The sequence below is a fragment of the Rhipicephalus microplus genome, chromosome 1, assembly GCF_043290135.1.
Source record: "Rhipicephalus microplus isolate Deutch F79 chromosome 1, USDA_Rmic, whole genome shotgun sequence".
NCBI lineage: Eukaryota > Metazoa > Arthropoda > Arachnida > Ixodida > Ixodidae > Rhipicephalus > Rhipicephalus microplus.
This window is the reverse complement of record NC_134700.1, coordinates 284,146,257-284,173,250: the sequence shown is the minus strand read 5'-3', so window position 1 is coordinate 284,173,250 and position 26,994 is coordinate 284,146,257. Positions and strand designations below refer to the sequence as shown.

The 26,994-nt window shown below is 46.7% G+C and overlaps 1 protein-coding gene across 1 annotated transcript; it reads left to right on the top strand.

Moving 5' to 3' along the window:
• On the top strand, positions 1-26,317 carry LOC142767337 (arylsulfatase B-like). The gene is made up of 9 exons (XM_075868826.1): positions 1-184; positions 1,329-1,441; positions 9,052-9,168; positions 11,733-11,858; positions 14,167-14,297; positions 14,355-14,422; positions 24,173-24,466; positions 25,177-25,616; positions 26,177-26,317. The coding sequence occupies exons 1-9, from the start codon at positions 1-3 to the stop codon at positions 26,315-26,317; spliced, it is 1,614 nt and encodes a 537-aa protein (XP_075724941.1).
• Positions 26,318-26,994: the final 677 nt, after the last annotated feature.

Sequence of the window (26,994 nt, the reverse complement as noted above, 5' to 3'; positions counted from 1 at the left end):
ATGCGAGCCTTCGCTTACCTGCAGGGCTGGGATGACGTGAGCTTTCACGGCTCGCCCCAAATACCGACTCCAAACATGGACGTCCTGGCCGCCGACGGGATTATTCTGAACAACTACTACGTGCAGCCTGTGTGCACTCCTTCCCGAGCCGCTCTGATGACGGGCCTCTACCCTATCCACACCGGTACGCAATTCCCAAGAAGAATGAAACATCTTGCCGGATTCAAAGTTCGTCTGTTTCAAGTTTATCAGCAACAAGAAAGATAAATTACCTAAACAAGTCAGCGCGTGAATAGCGTATCAGTTGGGCTTCCGCGATCACAAACGTACTCAGTGCGTGGCCGTGAAACAGCAGTTCAGTTACCCGTACGCGCTTAAGATCCCTCATGGACGGCTCGCTGGCAAGCGCGCTAGCTGCTTGAGCTTTGCTAAGTCACGTTCCTCCTCTCTCTCAGATCTCTGTTTAGATCAACCAGCTTATTATAATACGGCAGCTGGAAAATTCGTTCATTCGCAGCGATCTTTGAAATGCACCCTCTCAAGTGTGAAAGCACAGACGAGAGAGTCACACCATGGAAGCTGCGTCAAAAAGAAAAAAAAATGATGCGGTCACACACAGCCCACGGTAGATGCAGCGTGGTGTCTGAACAAACGAAAATGAGGGCCGATGCAGGTTGCGTTAGTGCGCATGTGCACTGCCACCTCCGAAATATTTATGCGTCCGCTAAACTGCTTCTGAATAACAACCAAGGCTGTGAAGCTACAAAAGCGTTAATACAGCTGCTTGAGCGCGAACGCAAACCAACTTTAGGAACATATTTTTACGGTTGCAACCACAGACTAAATTACTTGTCTACATTTAATGGGAATACAATGATAAATTTTCAAATGGAAAGTCAGGAGGGTGAACGAGCAACTTGCAATGGACGTACGTTTATCAATTATATCATCTATATATTTTTAACCGTACCAAGTGTGTCACCTCGTCCTGAATTAAACATTGCAACTATTGCATTATAGTACAGAACAAGTACTGAAGATTGTCAAAACACAGCATGCTCCAATTGACGCCTCATGTTGTGTACTCTTACTTTACACGTCCGATCAAATTAAACACGCATCCTGCATTCCAGAGGTTTGCATTCGCAAAACATTCGAAGTACAACATTGGAGTATGTTCGAAAGAACGAGTTTAGTATAGTTTAGTTCGTAGCGCAGTACATTAACTTAGCTGTGAAGTTACATTACAAAACAATCAATGCAGTGCACTGACGTCTAAGACCGCTCGGAAAGGGTGGACGCTTTATTGATTGCGTCTTAATCCGCAGGCATGGAGACTTCAGTCATACAAATAGGCGAGCCATGGGGACTGCCACTACGTCTCAGGCTGATGCCTCAGTACTTGAAGGACCTCGGTTACCAAACGCACATGATTGGAAAGGTAAGCTAAGAATGTTTTCTGGAACGTGTTGTGGTATTAGCTGGTTCATGCTGAAGAAAGCTCAAGGACGAGACCCGCACATGCAAAAAAAGAATGGGACAGGATAGAGCCTCAACTTGCAACTGACTTTATTTTTAAAAAAAAACTCCTCCTTATATACACGAATACATTTGCACAGTTACAGTAGCGCATGACAATTACGAATACTTCCACAGTTATGACACCACAAGATAAAAAAAATGTCACTTCTACTTTACGCAGGGTGACACACGTGTCAATAGTGCACAGATCTTCCTTCACATTCTTAATATGCGCCTCCGAAATTCACGAGATACAGGAATCTTACTCTTAACAAAATATTACGTAGAGTGCGGTCCATACATGCAGAATTCACAGTGCTAGGTGAATGGGCACTTATCTTATTTTTATTTGAAAGCTCATGCATCTTGCCCTGTCATTAATGCAGCGTCTAGTCTGGTAAGTATAAACATTGCCGCATGTGAGTCCGATTTCGCCGACCATGAACTCACACCACGCAACATACAAACGGTCTTGCGTGCTTTTTATCACAAAAGGTCACCTTTTACAAGGCTCTGGGAAGCGTGACGAGAGTGCCGGTCAACTACCGTGGAAGTTACAAAACGATATACATTGTACCTTGTGCCCGTTCGCCACATTCTTTGTGTTGTAGGACACTTTGTGCATATTCGGCACGACCTGCGGTCTTTTTTTCACCGACGGCTTTGTCTTCGGTTTGGCCTTCAGTTTCAGAGTGAGGGTTTCCGCTATTGCCATACCATAGTAGAGCAAGGGTATATCCGGCTGAATTTAGCTTCTCTACTTGATGGTTAAAGCTTTCCTGCATTTAGCGAACACAGAAGCACGCCCATGCAGATTCAAGTCATATTGATGTTTTGCCCTGTTAACAGGTCTTATCAAAAATAATGAAAATAAAACTTTTTTACGAGAGCAAAGGCAGTAGGCCACTGTATCGCACCAATAGCGTCCAGATTAATTCTAAAAACTGCAGATTGTGAACTAAAGGCAGCTCATTGAAGTGCTTTCCTTTACGCATGAGCTGCCTTTAGTTCACAATTTGCAGTTTTTGCCTTTAACCTGGGCTCATTTTCTTCCACTCTTTCCTTTGATTTTCTGAAGAAGTGACTTCACAGTAGCCACCAGAACGATTTCCGGATGCCTCGAAGAACGAAACCGTTCGACCTGTCGGAACAGTTGCACTTCCCTCGTTTTAGAATCTGCGCTCCGAACGTCCTGCGGACGCGTAGCCTCAACTAGTTTTCTGCTAGCTAACTACGTCAGAATGAAACGGTTTCATATATATGGGAAAGAAGTGTATACATAAGGGCTCGTTTTTTTCGTGTTTTGACACCATTATAATGAAATATAAGAGACAATAATGCCAAGGAAAGTATAGGGGAAGTTATTAGACCAAATCATAATGTAGTTGTAAAGAGAGAAAAGTGGGTGAAAAGATAACTTGCCATGGGCAGGAATCAAACCTGTGACCTTCTAATAATGCGTCGGTGCTCTACCACTTAGCTACCAAGGCGGCTGTCCTCCCAGCCGCTTTATTTGGTATATACGTGAATTTAAACGTGGAAGTGTCAGTCAGCGCCACCAGCAGCCATGGCAGCGAGTGTGGCACACTATTTATGAGCCTGTGTGGCATCACGTAGCATGTGAATTTATTTAACACCAGCTGGCAGCTGACCGATATCCCCTCGTATACAACCTAAAAACACCAAGTCTACCAGTACGAGATCCTCGAAATGAGCAAGGGGAAGAGGTGTATACATAAGGGCTCGTTTTTCCGCGTTCTGACACCGTAATAATGAAATCTAACAGACAACAATGCCAAGGAAAGTATATGGGAAATTATTAGACAGATTTGTAATGCAATTGTGAAGAAAAAAAAGTGAGGGAAAAGATAACTTGCCGTGGGCAGGAACCGAGCCTCAGACAATGGCCCCTTTAATTAGAGACCGCATACGCCCATAATACAAAGCACGCTCTGGAGGCTAATCTGTTTCTACGGTAAGCTCCTTTCTTATGTATTTCTACCAACGCTAATTGCTGATCACTTAAATTGATGCGCTTACGTAAGGAATGTTCGTGGTCTTCTGGACCATTTAACAACGCCCGCATGAGTTCAAATATTAATTACCTCTGCACCTTCACAAGAAGCGCTTGATATCCGCATATATAAAGCGGCCGTATGAATATCAATTATTTTGTTCCCGTAAAATCAGCTTTAGCGGGACAAGTAGTAGTCATTCAATTCATTGCACCTCTCCTTGGCGAGCGAAACATTCTAAGAGTACACCTGTTTTCGGAAAGTATGATGTTGGTTCCATTTGGAGTCTTCATACGGCCACACTACGGCGTCGCGTATTCTGCGGATCCTTCGAATTATGTAACTATGGCAGCTCCTATTACTCTATCGACCCCACCATTTATCTATTCAATTCCTATCAATTACTTATCCTCTAAACTTCCATCTCCATCGTTTATGCTGCTTGGAGACACACGGATAACTTGTAACTTCTACTAATATCATTTCACTTTCACTTCACTTTATTACCTTAAAGACCCTTTGGTAATGGTTTTACATAAGGGTAGGAAAAATATTACGCATATTACAACACCCCACACAAAAAAATAGAAATAGAGAAAAATATATGCCCTAAGCATTATTTGCATTATTACATAAGTGATGCGGCGAAAAAAAGATACAGAAATGTACATCGATAGAGTGTTACGTACGTCAGCAGAAATACATATATACCTAAATTATATGAAATAAAAAAACTGAAAGACCCTTGAACCGCGCCTTTAAGAGTTGAACGCAATAGCAATATTCTGTTCCTAATGCCTACTTCAACGGATTAGTGCATACTATATATTATTTGATGTTGCTCAAGAAGTTCAGATTGTGGATAACTAAAACTTAATCAATAAAGTTTAAAAAGACATGTGTCAGTGAAGCTTTCGCATGTGGCTGCATTATGTGCAATGGGTAGCATGATTAAAACTACGCGCAATTATGTGCGTGAAATCTTCTCGAACTTCCTATACCCCAACTACGTGGTCTCCAGGATTTTCCAGTAATGTGTGCCCTTTTGTAATCGGTGAGTGGCTTTAAACTATGAAGTCGTTACGGTAATCACATGTACTGACATCCAATGGAAATTTACGTCTGTACCACGCAATATTACTGAGATATTACATGTATTATTGTGAAGCCAGTATACAGGACGCGTGCGTTTCTAAAGTATGAAAGTAACTTTCACTGCAAGTTATTTTAACGGTACTTCCAAGCGGACGCGGGGCTGCGTGGTGGTACACCACTTTCTTGCCAGGCAAATGACGTGGGTTCAATCCTCCCTCAGGCCAGGAAATTTTTATTCTTTATATTTGCATCCTTGTCCATTTTTCCATCATGCACAAGATGATTTTCTGCTCACAACCAAAGACGCCCACGCCGATGCCGTCACCAATGACGACGCGGACGCAGATGTTGTTGTTGTTGTTGTTGTTGTTGTTGTTGTTGTTGTTGTTGTTGTTGTTGTTGTTGTTGTTGTTGTTGTTGTTGTTGTTGTTGTTGTTGTTGTTGTTGTTGTTGTTGTTGTTGTTGTTGTTGTTGTTGTTGTTGTTGTTGTTGTTGTTGTTAGTGGCGCATACCCACTGTGGGGAATCGGCCAAGAATCGAGTGGTTTTTAAAATTTACTGTTCATATTTGGAATGATGGAGGTTTAACAGAAGATTACCGATAGCCTAGGAAAGTGTGGTACTTAATGTAATGCATACAAATAATTACATAAACGAATTTATTCTTAAAATAGAGCCGATGCCGACGCTTGAATTTCTGCGGGACGAGCTTTTGAAGCTTTCGCGCTGAAATTGCACTTTGCGAAAAGTGGGACCCATTTTTTTTTTTTCATTTTGTAGTGCTGCACGCCCCTGAAATTTCGTTCCAATCACTTGTTTCTTTCAGTACAGGCTGCTGTCACTCGCCCTTTCCATGTATTTAATGGCGCAGGTGTTTTAGGTCGAGGCTAATCTCTGCGTGACTCGTAGCGGGTATGTGCCTCATGAATTGGACATAATGATGAATGAACTTCCATTGAGCCCAAACAGCATTGGTGATGAACGCATGCCTCTCTATTTTCACCTACGGTTCACTAATACGAGGACGTCAGAGCAGTGAAATAGCAATTTGATGCCACCAGTCCCCTTGTCGAGCCCGTGCATCTTCGCGACGTTAATTTAGTGAAGGTACTTCAGTTTTTTTCGAGTGTTTTTTTTTCTTTTTCTAGGCGCGAACAATGGGCTCATACTCACGTGCATAGCCCGGCCCATGAGGGGCAGAGTCGTTCAGTGCCCCCCTAAATCGTGCAATTTGGCGTGTGTGTATATTGTTGCGATCACGCACGTGGGTTTGTTTTCATCCAGCGCCGCAGTCGGACCAAGCTGTTCGGGTGATAAGTCGCCGTCTCACATGCGCATCATCGGCAATGCATTTGATTTTCCATCTGCCCTGGTCACGGCGATGCTTTGAAAATGAAAGCATTTCCGCGACATGACCGCACTTTTTGTTCATTTCTACGGCAAGTGTAACGCACACTGATGCTTTTCTCTAGTCCTACGGCGTATTTCCTGAGTCGTCCCGGAGCCCAGCCTATCCAAGTATAACAGTATATAGACTCCACGTTTGAACAGTGCAACTGGACGTGGACAAGCTCACAGACAGCGCTCACTTTCAATTGAAGGCCTTTATTTTCACGTGAATGTGACGCATATTGCTACGCGCTTTCTTTTTTTTTAGTTTTGCTGTATTCGGTTTACACCCACAAAACCGCGAGCAATGTTCGGCGCAGACCATGCCTCGATGATCGAGAGGCCTCGCGATTGCAGTAGATTGTTTTGTTTTCTTAAGATTGACTGACTTTTTAATAAAGTTTTCTCTCTCTCTCTCTCTCTCTCTCTCTCTCTCTCTTAAGATAGCGCGCAGGACGTGCACAGCTTAAGCTTTTTTTTTTAGAGCTTGCGCTACCACCAGTGACAAAGCTGGAAACTTTGATGCGTTATCTATAAAAGTCCCAACGAATATCACTTTTTTCACGGCTGACGTTCTATTCAGCGCTGTTGCGAAAATGCGTTGCTGCAGTTGGTCCTTCCATTTTAAGGCCACTAGCTTGACCAAATAGAGAATTTAATCTTGGGCACGCCGACTTCTGGCTTCGTCAATGTCGCAACACCGTGAATATACGTAAGTACATGCGGGAACAGATGAAAACATCACAAAAGAAATATGGAACTGCACCAGTGTGACTGCATGCAGGGACCTTGCGAGCTGCAAAAAAAAAAAGAAATACCGTGTATTCCACAAAAGATAGCGATGCGTTTGTGGATTGTGTTAAAGGTGCGATTTATTTGGTTTCGTTTTCGTACGCTTGTGTGTACATTGGCCAGACTGGCCGTTGTGTCAACCAAAAGTGGAAGGAGCAAAAGTACAACGTTTCGAAATTATTTCCGGGCATCTTACTATTCGCTCTCAAAGTTTTGCCTGCATTCCGACGTTTAACAAAACGACAATTTTTTCAACAGCGCTAAATACATATTGAGAGGAGAAATCATTGAAGCCCGTGAAATAAAATAAAATGATGAGTGCTTCAGCGTACCTTATTTGTCACTGTCCAGCAAGGAAATGAGATTTTTTCTTGTGACTGCGGCGAGAAACACGCGCCTTTAGGTTCTTGTTTGATATATATATATATATATATATATATATATATATATATATATATATATATATATATATATATATATATATATATATATATATATATATATATATATATATATATATATATAGTGTATGTGCGTGTGCGCGTGTGTGTGTGTGTGTGTGTGTGTGTGTGTGTGTGTGTGTGTGTGTGTGTGTGTGTGTGTGTGTGTGTGTGTGTGTGTGTGTGTGTGTGTGTGTGTGTGTGTGTGTGTGTGTGTGTGTGTGTGTGTGTGTGTGCGTGATCCAGCCAAATGGACCTTTCTGGTCCATTTGGCTGGATCAATCAACTAACCGCTCAATGCACTGTGGTCAATATGCGTACACACGCACACATATAAACAAACGCACAAAGACACACAAAATGTGACTGACCACCCCCGATTAAACACCCAGGTAGTTTTTTTGCTACAGCCCTGTACGCAGTTCACAATGAACGAAAAAACTGCCGTGCTGAAAAGGTTGCTCAAACAGAATGGCCATAACAGATATTTAGCATGTACAGATGGGTTCACAGCTAATGGGAACACTTGCATGCAGGACATGTCCGGATTTCGCTCTCCTGCAAATGCATACTAGCTTGCATTCACATTAGACTGTGGCACTAGGGCATTATGACTTTTTTTTGCGAAATAGTGTAATGCAGAAACAATCCTACCTCATCCATTTGCCTTCGGGGGGGGGGGGGGGGCAGCAAAAATTTAAGGGACCCTAAAGCTTCGTATTTAGGAGTTGAACGTGATAGCAACATCCTGTGCCTAGTGAGTACTTCAAACACATAGTGCATGAAACCTTTTCGAATTCGCTATGCGCTTCCTATACGTGACCTTAAGGGAATAGGCGCCGTAGCGTGTGTGCCTTTTGTAGGGGGGTACCGTCTTTCAACCGTGGAGCCACTATGATAATCACGTATTTTGACGCCCGCTGACAATGGACGCTTGTACCAGGCATTATTACTGTAATATTTGATGTTGCAAGTGAATCATGTGTGGCGACACAATCTTCGCAGCTCTCAACGCAGCCTCCACTTCGCTATCATTTCGCTCGGCGTGACACGGCTGCACAATGCGCATCACAATCAGATAAGCCACAGCGCCGATAATCATCCGAGGCATACGTCACCGGCGGTGGCTACAAAACTGGGCTGCAAGCTCGCAGGAGGATAGATTGTTTCTCTAACCGTTAGAGTGCAGCATCAGCATGCTTGCCCTGCTGCTGGTACCACGTTAATAAACTATGATTGCGTTTTATGTTGGGATCCGTCCTTCATCGACTCCGCATCCCTCATCTGGTGACCCGGACATGATGATGATACAGAACACATGTTTTTGTGAAGCATGAAAGCTACTTTCACTTCATTTTCAAGCAGATGAAGTTCTTTTCACTGTTTTCACAAGCATAGGCGTGGCTAAGTGGTATAAGTTTGCCACGCAAACGACCCTGGTGCGATCCTCACTCGCACCCAAACAACCCTGGTTCGGTCCTTACTTTGCTGCAGGGTTTCTATTATTTATTCATTGTATTGTTCTCGATTTTTCGATCACGCATGAAATTTTTCGCTCACCACCACCAACGCCGACACCCGAATTTCCGCGAAACGAGCTCTTTAACGTTATCACGTTAGTATAGAAAAATGTCGTTCGAGTGTTCGCCCAATGCAGTATATACTGTATACATGCATGTTCAGAATGACGGCTATAATCGCCACTGTATTCTTTAGCAGCAACTCTCCAGTGAAAGTAAATATATTTCTTCTCGGTATTTCGAAGAAAGATGCAAAACGTGCTGCACGCTTATTCTCCAGTGGCACCTTGGCTACTACACGGAACAGTACGTGCCCACTGCCCGTGGATTCGACACCTTTTACGGCTACTACAATGGCGAAGAAGACTACTACAACCACACCCTCCCTGTGCCGCAGGTATGACATATTCTTTATTTGTCTAGACCTCGATGTCCTTAGAGGGCGTTGCGCGTTATCACTTCTCAGCGCTTCATTTTGTCGAGCATGAAACAGCGCAACGTCCCAGGGCGTGTACTTCAGCGGTTAAAGTAGAAATTTTCTTGAGCACGGGGTGTTGCTGCAGCCAACGCTTCGAGAAAGCATCTTGTATTCTTCCAGACTGCAACGAGCAGATCTGTCTTCTTAACAATTGCTAGATTTTAACATCGGGAAACCACAATATGATTGCTGGACGACATAGGGAAGGACTCCGGAAAATTTGATCATTTGGTGTTGTTTAACGTGCGCTGACATTGCACAGCACAAGGGCCTTTACCGTTTTGCCTCCGTTGAAATGTGACTGCCGCAGCCAGGATCGAACGTGCGACCTTTGGGACAGCAGTCGAGCACCATAACCACTGCTCCACTGCGGCGAACAGTGAGCCAGTGAGTGAGTGAGTGAGTGAGTGAGTGAGTGAGTGAGTGAGTGAGTGAGTGAGTGAGTGATCCAGGCAGTGCTGTGGCCTCTAGTGTGTTATGGAATGCGTACTTTCATACATTGTGCAGTTTCGTACAACTCCAGCAGTCTCTTATCCTAGGTTTCTTCTGATCAAGCAGGGCAACTCCTTTTAAAAACGTTGTTGCTCAAGAGCTTGACTAAAGAGAACGAATGCGCTCTTTTTTTTTTTTGGAAACCCTTGTGATTTACAGCTCGCTTAGCATGCGCTAGTTCTTCGACCACACTTGTGAAGATGGTTGGTTTCCACTGAAGCACCGTGTTGGCGGGATTTTCTGCACGATTATCATATGCTTCAAACTGTTTATAGGTAAGCCTGGGTTTGCGTAAAGAAGACGCTCATTAGATGCGAAGCAGCACTTTGACTAGCCTGTGTAACGCTGTCAGTCCGTGTCTCCGTGCCAACGCGCCGCACCATGCCCCCCTCGCTGCAGTTGCTGGAACAATGCCAATTAGGTCAAGTCACAGCTGCGCGTTGAGGTCACTCTCTCCCTCACCCGCAGCAGCTGCTGGCACCTCCGCCTGCTTGCAACACACTTCTCTATCGCTTCACCCTCTCCACCACCGGCAACACTCAACCGCGCGTCGAGTGGCTCGTTTATCTGCGATCAAACTTACACGAAACCCAACCCGCCTCCCGCGTCTTTGCGTTTCGAATAAACGTTTACTCGAGTAAATGTTACACCAGGTTTCTTTTCAAACCGTTCTCCAGCACCCGCGTTGACGCTCTTTTCAACTGGGCCGACGCCGTGCAAACCGCTGCTTTTTCGCATCCCATCGGGTTTCCCTTCGGCGAGATGGTTTATAATTTGTTTCCGAGTTTCTGGGAATTTCTTGGACATGTGAAACTACAGAACTTCATTTCCTTTTTCTTATGTTTGAATAACCCTGATTCTACTATATTTCGCATATACTAGGTGACTTGGTGCCTTGCTTGATGTTTGAGTCAATACATCTGTAATTTTTTGCACCTCCATAGAGACTTCAAAACCAAAATTTTTAAAGAAAAGCTGACACGAACAGGAGTGTCAAGCAATCGATAAACTGCCCCAGTACCAGAAAAATAATTCGCAGATGTGCACTTGAGGGAGTGAAAAGTTTTGGCGACGCAGTGCGTAAAGTGGTCAGGAAATCCTATCACAAGACTTTTTTTTTAATTTTTCTATTTTGCTTAGGTGCACGTAAAAAAAAACCGACACGGTCAAAATTTCCTGAGCCCTTTACTACGACGTCTCTCATAATCATATCGTGGTTTTGAGACGTTAAACTTTAGAGATTATTATTATTTACCTTGTTTATCTTATCTAAGAAGTCACAGCCTGCCGACCGAAACTAAACTGATACACATAAACTTACTCTTATAAAAAATTTCGAGAGGGTAACTTGATAGCATGCTAGCTACTTTTCTCTTGATATGACGTTCATGTTTTACGCATGCGACTATAGTCATTTGCAAAAGAAACTGTCGATATTGAAATGTGCAGATTGATTTACAGACGCAACTGCTCATAAGTATTTTTAGTGTTATTGCAGTCTTTGCACAAGGGCAAGTGTTATAGTAGCAGTAGTCGTAATAATAATAATAATAATAATAATAATAATAATAATAATAATAATAATAATAATAATAATAATAATAATAATAATAATAATAATAATAATGTATTATTATCATTATTATTATTAATATCGTTATTATTATTATTATTATTATTATTATTATTATTATTATTATTATTATTATTATTATTATTATTATTATTATTATTACTATTATTATTATTATTATTATTATTATTATTATTATTATTATTATTATTATTATTATTATTATTATTATTATTATTATTATTATTATTATTATTATTTCATGTAGAAGCACAATTACCTCTACGGAATCAGTAGACACCACAACACGCACCACACATTGAAAGCACGTACTTAATGTAGACTTGTTTAGCGTTCAACTGATTGAAGTTCTCGTTTGTGCGCTAATTGGTGAACGAAACGAAACTGTTGATGACAGAGCTCGCAAGTCGGCCTCGACTTCTGGCTCAACAACGAGCCACTCAGGAATGAGACGGGCCAGTATTCGACCACGCTGTTCGGCAAACGAGCAGTCAAGTTGATTCAGGAACGGGATCCGAAAAAGGTACGTACATTCATTTGCTTGATCTGAAACTATATAGAGTTAACAAGTTCAGTAGAGTAACGGTGCATTCGGCTAGTAGGTGGCAGCCACGCTGTGACTCGATTTACAGAGGTGCTCAGAAGTGGCCTGGCCGCTATCGTAAGTAACAAATCATGCAGCAGTCATGGCTGGGAACGTTTCACCCACCCCCATAGATTCGAATGGTACGTTCGGAGCGCCCCAGAGCGCTCTGGCGACACGATTCTCATACGGCTGGTTGAAACGAAGAGCGCTGGACCAGGTTGAAGGCGATAGCGTCTCAAAGTGCACCGTGCGGGAGCATAGTGCCCTGGTGTAACCAGCCAAATATGCAGCGATTGCTCGAACATCCCCATGAAAGCTGTCGGAGCCATATGACAACGCCTTAATGCGCGACGACATCTTCATTTGAGCGCTAAAAAGAGAAACGCATGACAGGTCACAAGAGAAGCGTCTGAGCTGCCGTGTCTGACGTTCGCATTTTAAGCTCTAGAGTGGAGACAGGTGGGTGTACGAAGAAACTTTGTTTAGCCCCAATAGGTCACACTGGTGTCCTCTCTTGAAGAGGGCTCCACGTCAAATATTTACCGAATCGCCTAGCAACAAGTTTTTACTGTCTACCATGCAATTCTAACTAACATGACAGCTGCAACGTGAATGTTATAAATGCCATATATATAACCAGCCATAAAATGTTACGAAGTTGCCTTCGTGCATTATCAACGACTATTTCATGGTGCTATCCAGTGTGTGGAGCACCGACGTGGGCATTGAAGAGTAGAAACACCGTTGTGAGAGAATATGGCGATCGTATACATTTTTATGGTACATTAGATTTCGGAATCTTCCATAAATGTACCTAAGATAGAGCACTGCCAGTAAAATAAACTGGCCAATACGTGATGAGAAAAGAGAAACGTGACATGCATACCTGATTGTCCTTGTCATATAGTCCTAAAACTGGAGAACTCAACAGTCTTTAACACGGTGAGAGCGCTAACGATCACCCGGATGTGCCGCCAGTCACTGTCGTCAGCTCCCACCTCTGCAGTTAAGCAATTATTCTCATCAAACTTTCCTGGTGTACCAATTTATCTGAAATCCGTTTCCCGCCCGTTCTCAAGTATTTGCGCTATGAGTTGAACGGTAGAGGACGTTGAAAACATACGGCCAAGAAGAAATGGAAAACTGACAACCACCCATTCTGCGGGATTCCGCAAACTCTTTTGCGTTACTTGCATCGGTGTGCTTCGAGTTGTCGATGAATTCGCCCTCACGCTGTCAATTACTCACTTCCTGGTTAGCTCAATTGGTAGAGCGCTCATCCCGGTCAAGCGTTGGTGCCGGATTTGAACCACGGAACCGGACGAATTTTTGGCAGTTAGAAGTTTCTCTTTCTGACAGAACCGTACAGATTTCCTCGTGTTGTCGTGCTACTAATAGGTAGTTGTCTGTAATTCCTTTGTTAACCCTTCCACCACCTTGTGCGATTCTGCAGAACTCATTTGCACGGACTGTCAATTTGTGATTACACGTAAAATCCTAATCATGGATCAACTAACTGCGCAAAACCAGCCAATACATAAAAAAAACTTTCTGAAAACGCATTATTTGAAGCCCACAAAGGTTATCCCAACATTATTTGAAGCTCACAATGGTTAGCCCAACATTTAAATATGCCATGGTAACCTTTACTGTTTTCAGCAGCCACAATACCCTAACTCAGCACACGCCTTCTAACATACAGCATAAACCAAAGTGATTCTCCTACATACTGTTATTCCAGCAAATACAACATACGTCAATTAGTCTGCATAACGAATGACCTAAGTTACGTAAGCGTGTTTCCGAAAACAAGACCACATGTACGGTTATCAAAACAGCTGGGCAAGTGCGGATCGAATAAATACCACCTGAAAGAAAACGCAGCGAGCGTGGGTTAGCTCACCGAGATTGGCAGAAAGATCCTTCCTAGTCACTCCTTTGATGTTTGATCAAAAATTTTTGATGCGTCGAAAGCGAACCCAGAAGTGCCGAAATCATTTACAAAATACAAAGCAGCGAAATAATTCAAATCGATTACTAAACTAAGGTGAAAATCAATGTCACAAACCACAAGTTTATATATAAAGAAAGTGTTTTACCATGGGATAACCAACATTTGAGCGATTGCTAAAGTTCTCCACTTTGCTTTTCTTGTACATGTCTTGATCTTCTATATTCTATCAAGCACAAATGCTAAATCAGTACTACTTTGAGTAACCTGAAATACTGTTCTTGCTTTCACCAGCCGCTATTTCTATACCTGTGTTACCAAGCGCCCCATGGAGGCATGCCAGTTGAACTGCAAGCGCCAAGTGAGAACGTCGACAAATTCACCTACATCGGAGAAAAGAACCGAACGATATTCGCTGGTAAGATGTGAAGTTTGAATTCAGTGCGCACGCTAATAAAAACAAATATCCGATCACCCTGTAGTGGCTGCGTTTTGGCGCACACGGGACCGCTAAGCTTCATCACGAACTGGCAGGAGCACTGGCAGATGCGTAAGTGTAGTTGTTAAACACAGAAGATAGAACAAAAAGAGAGAGACGAGCACACACAACATATTTAAAACCTGATTAACCTTACATAGAGTTCGGCCAAGACAACCTGCCAGAATCAAAGTTTATCAACGTGCCAAAAACAATGATTATGAATTCTATCAGACGCAGACGTAAGACCACGTAAGTCAACAGTAGCATTTGGAACGCAGATATGCATTGCGCGACAGTCTTATAGAGGGCTCGCTGTCGCATCATTCTCCATTTCTCATGATATGGAAAGGATGTATTATTCTGCGGCCTATGTATCTGCTTTCAGTGAAAACGACGTTCGCATCGTGAAAAAACCACCTCGCTACAGAACTCCCGGCACCACTCTCGCAAATGTAAACTCGGGCTCTTAGAAAGCGAATGCTCGTGCCACATGTTAATGCACATTCCGCTTTCGCCGATATACGACCTCGCTGACATTAAGGGCATCTGATACACAACACATGGTGCACGTGGTACACATTTGTTTTCCTCTTTCTGTGGAACATGGCAGTGATTTTTCAGCGCCAGGCGAGCAGACTCTTTCGTTGGTTGGTTGGTTGCGAAACTTTATTGAGGTCCTGCAAGGCGCGCGTCAGCGCGCAGCGGGCGTCTCCCACGTCGGGACCGTTAGGCCAAGCCTATCGGCCGCTCCGCGGGCCTGCTGGACGGCCCAAAGTTGGTCGGTCAGGAGGGAGCTGCGAAGGGCCGCCTCCCACCTGACCGATGTAGTGTTGGGGTTAGTGTACATTGCCTTGCACTCCCAGAGCATGTGCGCCAGCGTGGATACATCCCCACATTCGGGGCAAGCGTCATTGGGGAACACGTCAGGATAAATAGCGTGAAGGGATCTCAGGTTAGGGTACGTGTCTGTCTGCAGTAGTCTGAGCGTAAGGGCTTGTGGCCTATTAAGATTTGGATGAGGGAGTGGATATAGTCTCCGCGCTAGGTAAAAATATTTTGTTATTTTGTTGTACGTGGCAGGCGCGTCCCTGTTTTCCGCAACCCCGTTGGCCCCGAATCGTTGCCCGGAACCCGCGCGGTCGGTAAGTGCGCGCGCGGCCTCGTGGGCAGACTCGTTGAGGTTGGGGGGAGCGCCTTGGACCTGTCCAACATGTGCAGGAAACCAAATCAGTACGTGGTGCTTGATGCCGTCGCGGCCACCACTTTGGAGCACGCGCAGGGCTTTCTTGGAGATTACACCGCGCTCGAAAGCGCGAATAGCTGACCTAGAGTCACTATAGATGACCTCCCTCTCACCTTCCAGGATGGCCAGGGCGATGGCCACTTGCTCGGCAACCGCCGGATCGTCAATGTGAACCGATGCGCAGTTGGTGATTTGTTGTTTGGAGTCGACGACGACTGCGGAGAAGGCGCGGCTCCCACGGTACGCGGCCGCATCGACAAAGCTGACGCCGTGCTCCTCACTGTGAATCTGCTTGAGAAGAGTGGCAGCTCTAGCCCGTCGCCTACCACGATTGTGCTCGGGATGGACATTCCTCGATATCGGTGCCACGGTGATGAGGTCACGAATCTCGCGGGGTACCTGTCTCATCTTCTCGTCCACTTCAGCCGGAGAGTGACCGAGCTCTCGGAGTATATGTCTGCCGGTCTGGGAGCTCGAAAAACGCGCGAGCTGGGCCCGCTCCTGCGCTTCGGAAATCTCCTCCAACGTATTGTGTACTCCGAGCTGGAGCAGGCGCTCGGTGCGCGTCCTGATCGGGATACCGAGGGCCCGCTTGGTAATCTTTCTGAGCAAGACGTTGATCTTGTCACGCTCGGCACGCTGCCAATTGTGCATGGCCGCGACATATGAAAAGTGGCAGAGCACAAAGGCATTGACCAGGCGGATAAGGTTGTCTTCCTTGAGGCCTTGGTAGCGGTTGGCCACCCGCCGAACCAGCCGAACCGCGTTATCCGTCTTGGCGGCGAGCTTGAGTATAGTCTTGCCGTTGGAACCATTGGACTCGATGGTCATGCCGAGGACCCGAATGGAGTCAACTCTGGGTATCGCACTGCCATCTCCGGTGTAGAGCTTGATATCACTCTTCGAGATCGGCTGCCAGTTTTTGGGCTTGGGCCCTCGCCTAGTGGGTTGGTAAAGGAGAAGCTCGGACTTGCTTGGGGAACACCTCAGGCCTGTGGGACGGAGGTAATCTTCCGTGGTGTCTATGGCCTCCTGCAGGGAGCGCTCGACTTGCCCGTCGCTGCCACCTGTGCACCAAATGGTAATATCGTCCGCGTAAATTGTGTGGTTAATGCCTTCGATACATGAGAGCCTCTTGGACAACCCGACCATGACAAGATTGAACAGGGTGGGCGATAGCACTGACCCCTGTGGCGTGCCGCGCGATCCCAGCTCGATCTCCTCGGAGACAAGGTCTCGCACACTGAGGGTGGCTCTCCTACGGGTCAAGAACGAGTTGACATATTTGTAGAATCTGACTCCAAGGCCGAGCTCAGCAATCGACCGCAACACGAAAGAGTGAGCAACATTGTCGAAGGCTTTCTCTAAATCGAGGCCGAGAATGGCCCGCATGTCTCGAGTGTTGCAGTCGATGACTTGGTGCTTGAGCAGCTTCATAGCGTCTTGCGTCGAAAGCTTGGCCCGAAAGCCAATCATGGTGTACGGGTATAGCCCATTGTCTTCCAGGTACCGAGTCAACCTATTGAGGACCACATGCTCGGCTACCTTTCCCACGCAGGATGTGAGCGAAATGGGGCGCATGTTGTCCAAGTTGGGTGACCTCCCCGGCTTAGAAATGAGCACGGTGCGCGCGACCTTCCACGGGTCGGGGACCTCGCCGCTCTTCCATGCCTCGTTGATGATCTCGGTGAGGTAGTCGATTGATCGGTCGTCCAGGTTGCGCAGGGTCTTATTAGTTATGCCATCGGGGCCCGCGGCAGACCTCCCATTGAGCGCGTAAAGCGCTTGCCGAACCTCTTCGTGGCATATCTCGGCGTCCAGTTCAGTGTTGGCCGGTCCTGAGTACTCGGGGTACGTTGTTGCGGGGTTCGAGTCGACAGGGAGGTACTTTTGCACCAGCTGCTTCAAAACCTCCTCTTCTGAAGAGGACTGCTTGGCTTCGTGCATGGCTCGCGCTAGTACGTTCCGCTGGTTAGTTTTGGTGTTAGTCTCGCTGAGCAGGTGCTTGAGCAGGTTCCATGTCTTGCCATTACGCATCTGGCCATCTACCGAGTTGCACACCTCGTCCCACTGCTGCTTGGAGAGCACGCGACAGTGCTCCTCGATGGTCTTGTTTAGGTCGGAGATTTTCTTGCGCAACCTGCGATTGAGGCGCTGGCCTTTCCAGCGGGCGAGAAGTGACTGCTTGGCCTCTAGCAGGTGGGCAAGGCGGCTATCCATTTTTTCAACCGGAAGGTCAGTACTAATAATCTTGGTGGTACTTATGACATCCTCTCTGAGCTGGCTAATCCACTCCTGTAGGCTTGGCCTGGTTGCAGGTAGGGGCCGGTCGTTGCGGACTTTGCGAAACTGGTCCCAGTTTGTCCAAGAAAACTCCCGTGCCCTCTTTCGGACCATTAAAAACTGCGTCACCAGGACGTAATGGTCGCTACCTAAGTCAATGTTTGAGTTGGCCCACTGTACATCGGAGAGATTCTTGACGAAGGTCAGGTCGGGAGTGGAGTCTCTGCAGGATGAGGTGCCCAACCGAGTTGGAAAGGCCTTGTCGGTGATTAGAGTCAGGTCCATGTCCGTCGCGTTCTGCCACAGTTCCGCGCCCTTGCTGGTATTGTACGGGTAGCCCCAAGTGTGGTGCGGAGCATTAAAATCGCCCGCCACAACCAGGGGGTTGGGACCTGCCAAGTTGACGGCCTTCTTTATGAGGGCCCTGAAGCGCTGCCATCGGTCCTTAGGACTACTGTACACGTTGAGAAAAAAGATGCTGCTTCGGTCCGAGCTGCGCGGCAGAATCTCGGTCATGACATATTCGGTGCTGCTGGTGGCCATTTTGAGGTCGTGAGAGATGTGTGTGAGCTTGTTACTGACCAAGGTGCAGACGCCCCGGCCATCGGAATAACGCGAGGCGGGCTTGTAACCAGTCAGTGTGACGTTTGGAGTTAATGTTTCCTGAAGCAGAATGACGAGAGGTTTTTCGCTAGAGCATCGAATGTACTGCTGCAAGGACGCCTTTTTACTAGGGAAGCCCCTGCAGTTCCATTGCCAAATAAGAAACGTCTCACTTGGCTTGGCCATCTTGGTGCTTTTGTGGGCTGGTGCTGCCCTCAGATTGGCTAAGAATAGCGTGGACGATGGGGCCCGTAGCGCCGGGCTGGGGTTGTACGACGGCGGTTGAGGTCAGAGCTGGTTTCACTACGCTTTCGAGAAACAACTCTACTTTGGATACTCGGTCGTTTTGCGCGGCCAGGGTGATCTGCAGTTGGGCGAAATTCTCCCCGAGCTTATTGATGCTTTCACTGAGCGCGGATAGCGTGTCTCGAAGCTCAGACCTGACTCGAATCGCTACACCTTCCTGTTCGTGGGCGACGGCCCTCTTCTTGGGAGCACTTTGACCCTCACTGCTGCTGTCGCCGGCTTTAGTGCTGTGCACATCCATGGGTAAGGGCATTGTATCGGCGACGCATGCGACGGCGGGTTGCGGTGGTGGGTTTCTCGCGTTCTTAATCTCAGCAATTTCGGACAAAAGCCTGTTTATGGTTTCCTTCATCTCTGCGTTCTCGCGTTTCAGCTGGGAAATCTCGCGCGCGCTCTCCGCATGCTCTGGGAGTGACCCCGACAGTACCTCAGCTGGCCCTCCTCGGACCGTGTCGGCCCAGGTTACAGAGCCCGACTTCTTGCTTCTCGCTGACACCCCGCTAGGCTGCTGTTGACGCCCGGTAGACCTGGATCGAGACCTGGAGCGGCTCCCAGACTTGTAGCGCCGGGCTCTTCCTCGGGACCGGGAGCGGCTCCTGGACCGGGAACGGCCCCTGGAATGGGACCGAGAACGTCGCCTGGAACGGCCCCCGGAACCACGTGACTGCTGGAAGTCCTGCCCATCCGTGGGGGGTGATGGTGGTGCCGTGGCTTGGTCTTGATCGGTAACGCGAGACTTTTCCCAGCGCCTTCGTCGCACGACATACGGGATCTGGAATCTTTGCCTACAGTCCTTGTCAGCCGTGAGGTGTTGCCCACCACACAGTCTGCACTTGGGGGTACACTTGTGTTGTGCGTCAGGATTTGAAGCCCCACAGCCCCGACATACGACGTCGCCTGGGCTGGGACACACATCAGCACGGTGACCGAGCCGACCACAAGCGTAGCAAATGTCTATTTTCTTGCGATAAAGCGAACATTGCACAAGGGTGGGGCCGTAGCGTACAAAGTTTGGGACTCTATGACCGTCGAAGGCGACGATTACCGTACCGGTGCTGCCTATGCGCTTGGCTGCCAGGGCGAGCGGATTTCTTTCATTTACGATCTTGTTGTCAATATCATTCGGGCCGTCTACGAGTGGAATACCTCGGATCACGCCCTTGCACGTGGAATGAGGGGCGGCCTCGTAGGCACTGACCTCGTATGTTCGGCCCATGACGACGATCTGCCGAACTTTGACGTAGTGGTTGGCATTTTCCCTTCTAGGTGTGCTGACAACCATAATATTCTGCTGCACGTTGGGGCATAGCGTGTCGCCCCGCAAATCTTCGGCGCAGAGGCTTGTGGCTGCCAGGATTGCATCAGCCACCACGGTGCAGCCGGTCTTGACAATATTGAGGCCTCCGCGGGGCCGAATCACGATCTTCGTATCCTCCTTGGGGAGGTGGGGCATCCGGCCAGCGCGGATGATTCTAGCCTTGATGTTATTGCCACTGTTGCGGCCTCGCGGGGCCTCGGCCGTTGTCGACTTCGTCTCGTTGAGAGTAGCACCATTAGGATTAGCGCCTGCCGAGCGCGCGCCAGCTCTTCTGGCGCCTGCAGACTGCCAACCTCGGTCTTCTGTCACCTCTTCGGGGGTTATGTCCTCCCCCACCACCTGATATTCCATTATTTTCTGAAAATAAGCCCTGAGAAGAGCGAAAACGGCACCCGGGAACGGCGACGCGGCTGGCGTCGCGCCGGCGTGGGCTTACCTCGTTAGGCTTAGCCCAGGCGGTGGCCGGCTCCGGAGAAAAAACGTTCCAAAACGTGAAAATAGTCCACTCACGCAGCAGGTTTTGGCATCAAAATAGTCCTGGCACTTTCACTGATGCGACACAAACAAAGCTGAACGCGCACTCGAAAAATTCACTTGAATATCATTGTAGGAAGCAGGAGCCACTCGAAGGTCGTATGAACAACACAGACGCCGCGCCGCGTCTCAGACTCTTTCGTTTGTCATTTTTTTTTTCTCCCGAACCACACGCCTTAACCTCATGGCAAACAGCTGCTGTCCAGTGGTCAGGATACCCTGCGAAGTTAGGCCTCTCGGCCAGCTTCTCGAAAGTTCCATTCATTTTGTCGAAACAGAAATTCTCCAGCACTGATCGCAAGGTAATGAACGCAATGCCCGTCTTTGCAACGTTCGAATAGCTAGAAACCTAACTGAACAGAGTTTTTTTTTTGCACAATGATGATATGTTCAGCATACATGGTCTACATCAAATCACAATGGAAAATTCAGGAACTGCAAATGGGAATCCCGCCAATACCCTAATTGAACTTGAGGTCTAGGCCATGGCTACTAAGTAGTGCGAAAACAAAGTTTACGGTTTCTTTACATTGTCGCCTTCCTAAAAACACGAAGTAATTCTCCACGTAGCAGAATATTTTGAGTCGCATTGCCTGCATCGCCATGAGCCCAATTCTAATAAATATGGCGCTGAAAGTTGGCGCTACACTAGATCAAAGCACACACCAGGTATTTGCACATTATTTCATCACCGTCACCTACTGTAGTGGAGTTTGAATATAGAGCCTAAAATTGCAGAATTGGTTCCACCGACACACGGTTCTTTCTAACACTCTGCCAGGTCGTTAAAATCCCTGATGCATACGTGAACGATGCGGCGAACCTCTCTTCAAGACAGGTAATATAACAAGTCTTCCACATCAATGATAGTCGCGCCATAGCATGTCGGGTTGTCTTCTTTAAAGGACGTCTCTAAAACACGCAAATCCTCGATTCTGATGATTGATTGATTGATTGATTGATTGATTGATTGATTGATTGATTGATTGATTGATTGATTGATTGATTGATTGATTGATTGATTGATTGATTGATATGCGGGGTTTGACCTTACAAAACCACCATATGATTATGGGAGACGCCGTACTGGTGGGCTCCGGAAATTTCGACCACTTGGGGTTCTTCACCGTGCACCCAAATCTGAGCACACAGGCCTACAAGATTTCCACTTCCATCGGAAATGCAGCCGCCACAGCCGGGATTCAATCTTGCGACCTGCGGGTCAGCAGCCGAGTACCTTAGCCACTAGACCACCACGGCGGAGCAATCCTCGATCCTGAACGAATCATTTACAACTAGTCGCACGAAACGTTTATGGGGGAATCCGGATATCGCGCTCGGCCACGTGCTTCTTTCGCAAGCTATTGCGATTAGAAGTACCTAAGACGCGCGTGTTCCAGGCGTAAAAAAACTTCAAGCGTCATCATTCGGGAGTTCTTCACGTCAACGTCCACGTCCTCATTGTCTACCTCCACCAGGTAATCCAAAGCTAGTTGTCTCGGATCTTCCGCGCTTCTGCCTATTCTCCTGAACTTCTTCGCTGACTTTGGTTTTGTTTTCACACTGCATTTGTCATTATCTATGATCAAAAGCACCCTTCTTTGTCTGAAATCAACACTCTCGGACTGTTCTTTAACAATGCAATCATCAAGTGGGCGTAGACTCACCTGATCATTGGGGCTTCCTTTTGTCCTTGCCACTGCTTCAGCATATTCATCCGTAGCTCTGGACCTTTGGTCTTTTGAAACTTTTTTGGAAGCTTCTTTCGAAAAAGCCAACTTATCGATGAGTGATGGCGATCAATGAAAGTCAATCTTGGTGCCCTTAAGAAGGGTTCTCGTGTGTTGTTCCAGTATACCACGGTTTTCAAGAACAAGCGCATTTTCTTTGTGTCCAGGTTGTTTTTTTTCCTTGGTATGCCGCTCATCTTAACCAAGTTCTGAAGTGATTATTGTCTCGTTCTTCCTTTTACTGTAGTGTACAGGCAATTCCTATCCAGCCTTTGATGTACCTCGCATTTCGCCATCATTCCGGCCAAGCATGAGCAATCAGTTGCTGTCGTTCCTTACGTTCACGGCCTTTCGCATAGGTTTAAGTATGATAGAAACAAAATATGGTGTACGCGCAGCGCATCGGCAAGCCGTCGAAAGTTTGCAGAAGGGTTAGTGAAAGGAACGAATCTACTAGTCTGCCACTAAAACATCAGTTCTATGTTCAACGTAAACAGGGAAACCAATGTGTGTCATGCGCAGTAGGTATTGTGTACGAGGTTCTCTTAATTTGCTTGAGGGCGTATATCGGTGAAAGAGGAACGTGCATTAAAAATATAATACGATCGTTCACTTTCTAAAAGCGCGGATTTGCATTGGCCAGCGCACTGCCGAGAGTATTGTTGCCAGCCGGTTTTTCATTATGCGAATGGCATTTCCAGTGAAAGCAGATACACAGGCCGCGGGATAATAGAGGCTTTCTATATCCTGAGAAGAGGAAAACTGCATGTCTGCCAATTCTTTATAAGACTATCCAATGAAGAGTTCGCATAATTACGTTCCACGGGTTACTGTTGACTAACGCGACCTTCCGGGTGCACCTGACTAAACTAGTGGTCTTTATTTCTAGTACATTACCGAGCTTTGAGTGCGGCACGTTTTCTTTGCCAAACACTATACAGGGTCGACCAGGTTTTCAATGAATCGTTTGTGAATCTCCACACGTCTGTTTTGTTTTTTTTTTCGTTCTTTTCTTGTTTCCCATGCACTGCGTGGATTGCAGAAAGGTGAACCCAACTCACCGAGCTTTCAACGCTTCTCAGATAGGACATTATTTGTCGTTTTGTAACTTTATGGTAGTTATTGCAGCAAGGTGGCAAGTTGGGCTAGTTGGATAACGTTCATGATTGAAAATTTTTGTTGAAGCGCACTGAAGACAGACAGATGCCCTGAATATTTAAGTGGAAATAAATTGAAGTGGAGGAAAAACATTTTTTTCCTTCTCTGAGAACCGGACCCACAACCTCCGAAATACGTGCACGATGCTCTACCAACTGAGTAATGAAGGAGGGTGCTCCCTTGTCAACTTTGCTGGGTATTTCTGCGACTGTAAACCTAGAGCCCCTAGGACCCATAAAACGATTGTCTTTCTCTCTTAACTATTTGGCATTACGAACACGTTTTCGAGTGGGTTATCTTATGTACAATTATTGCCAACTTGACTGTGATCTAGATTTGTCTATGCCACACGCACGGGGACACTTCATTAAAGGTTTCTTCTCTATCTTGCTACTCCTCGCAAACACACATTTGCGCGCCTCTCAATGTCAGACATCACACAACATCACAATGTCTGATGGTGCTCTACTGCAAGGTAATCAAACTCGCTTGGTATTCAGCGCTCACGTTCGTCATTCACTCGCTTCCTTGCCAACTTCTTTACCTATATTTCTACACTTTAGTGCTTCATGTCACTCGTTTTAACCATGAACGTAAACCATCTCACCCACATCACTGTGCTCGTTACACAACAATCTGCGCAGGTATGATGGACGCATTGGACCAGTCTGTGGGCAACGTCCTCGAGGCACTGCAGCAAGAGCGCATGCTCGACAACTCGATCATAGTGTTCAGCAGCGACAATGGAGGCTTGCCGTGGGGCAGCCACGCCAGCCGTGGCTTCAACTGGCCCTTGCGGGGCGCAAAGACCACCCTGTGGGAAGGAGGCACACGGGCATCCGCATTCATCTGGTCGCCCCTAATCAGCCGCAGTCGCAGGGTCTCGCACCAGCTCATGCACATCGTCGACTGGCTTCCCACGCTCTACAGAGCCGCCGGTACTTGTCGTGCCAGTCTTTTCATCTACTGATTCGTAGAACATTTGCCAGCCAATATTAGATTACATTCGCCAACATAGCCAACGTTATCAAGTGCTAATGATTTCTGGTTGTATGAAACTAAACACATGGCAGTTGAAGTTGCCATACTTAGAAAACTACCTGAGAGAGAGAAAAAAAATGTAGGAAATGTAGGGAGGTTAACTATACTATGCGTCCAGTTTGCTACCCTACACATGGGGAGGGGGAGAGGGGAGTAAAAAAGAGAGAGAAGGATAGAAACATGTCACATAACACACACAATGCCGAGTTTCACAGGCGGTTCCTCAATGAAGTTGCTGTCAAGTATCTCAGGAGGGAAAAACTACCTGATAGGCTGCATCATATTTAGGACCTAATGCCCATTGAAAATGGTTGGCAAGTGCTTTTCAGGACGCTTTCACATTTAATCACAATTGGCCATTCTCCTAGAGTGGGAGGATGCCACCGTTTGAAGGTTCAACTTTACCTAATCGCCACAACCTGTAACAAAATGTGGGTTAAAGGGTTTAAGGAACACATTGTCTCAAAAACACAATAACATGAACAATCGGTATATCTTATTATTGGGGTTCTGACCACAAACGGTTGGGTAATTTTGTCACTTGAAAAGTCCTGCACTACGTCCAAGCATTGACACCCAGGCCTATCGCACACACTCCTCCGCCCAGGCGGAAATCCGTCAAAGATGAGGAACCTCGACGGCCGCGATATGTGGCTGCACCTGTGTGCCGACCTGCCATCTCCGCGTACCGAGATGCTGTACAACATCGATCCCGTGGGCAGCACGGCGGCACTGCGCTACCGCGATTACAAGCTGGTGCTGGGCGTCTCGTCCGGCGGAGTGTACGACCAGAGGTTCCGGACGCCCGGAAACTCACGACCTTATTCGGACCTGGACCGCCTGATGGCAGAGTCTAAGGCAGCGCGCGTACTGCGAGAATTCTACAACACGGGTGCCTTCCTCTTTCCCAGCCAGTGGCGCCAGAGGGCCACGCTCCACTGTGGTCCTACGAAAGCCTCGAACTTCGTGGGAGGCGACCCGCCCTACCTGTTCGACTTGTCCAAGGACCCGTGCGAGCAGCACAACCTAGCACCTGACAACCGCGAGGTAATGAGATGCAAGCGTATACACTCGTTCTAAAGTTTGTTTCAATTCGTTCATTCTGGCAACACGTCTACGAAGTTAAGGACCACAGCTCAACTCCTATACATGACGTGCCACATGAAAAGATGTACTCAATGCTCATTTGTTTCGTGACCATATAACTCTTCATCAATATTTAGATGAACTTGTGCATATTTTTTCTGTCGAACTATCCTACACAATGAACCTACTATACTTCACAGCCCTCGGGATCTTCAACTGCTTTCGAGATCACCCCTTTTGTCATAATATATTTAGAGCATCGCCATAAACACTGTAAAATATCGTGGGTGATACGGGACTAGAAGATATTGTCTTCAAAAAACTGCTAGACTTTGTACTATTTAGTCTTCTTGGTCACTATTCTTCTAGTCACCATTTTTTAGTCACTATTTAGTCTTCTTAGTCACTATTTAGTCTTCTAGTCACTACTATTTAGTCTATTTAGTCATCTTACCAAACGTCGAAGTGCTTCCACAAATCAAAATTATTTAACGAGCCTATATGTTCTTCCTTCTATCCAGCTGCTGTCCGTGCTCATTCGGAAACTGGCGAGCTACGCCGTCACATCGGTGGCGCCACGCAACAAGCCCGTAGACCGCAGGTCCTTCCCGCAGTATCACAACGGCACCTGGGCACCTTGGGTGAACGTCGCATCTATTTAGTCCACTCGGCACAATGTTGGACCTGTGCGAAAACCTTGCTGTCCATGAACAAGTCCAGCGTATTTTCGCGCCTAACTCATAATGTACATGTGAATCCACTACTTTCATGTGAAATTCCGCCCGCGCTGAAAAGGACTTGAGTGCCTGCAGTGAAAAGCGACCGGTCTGCACGAAGGGTCCAGTCACGGTCTGTTCACTGCACAGAGAGGACAGAACGACCCATACTGCCTGGTGTGAAGCGTACGAAAGAACACGTTTTCAATGATTCATCTGAAGGAAAACCACAGCTCCGGACACTTGCAACCACAATTGCCGGATGGGACGTTCCCTTGTTTTCATAGTCGACTGGTGTATACGCATGTATACGCATGTGTATAGGCATGCACAAAATGCGCCCTTATGACATTTTTTTTTTAACAAGACGAGTGTATATAGACTGTGCTATGTATAGCAACGCTCGTCACATCTCCGACCCTGTGTTGCATCGGACAAACGTGCATATGTAGAGTGGACGTGTGTGTGGTCACTTCGTTTCCGTTATGTGTGTGCGCATTGTGTAACAATTTCACCATCTCTAACTGCCATTATAACTGAATTCATACAAGTTCTACATAAAAATCATGCTGCTCAAAACGGTTTGTCGATGTTGTGTACATATTAGTGTGGCCTGCGTTCAA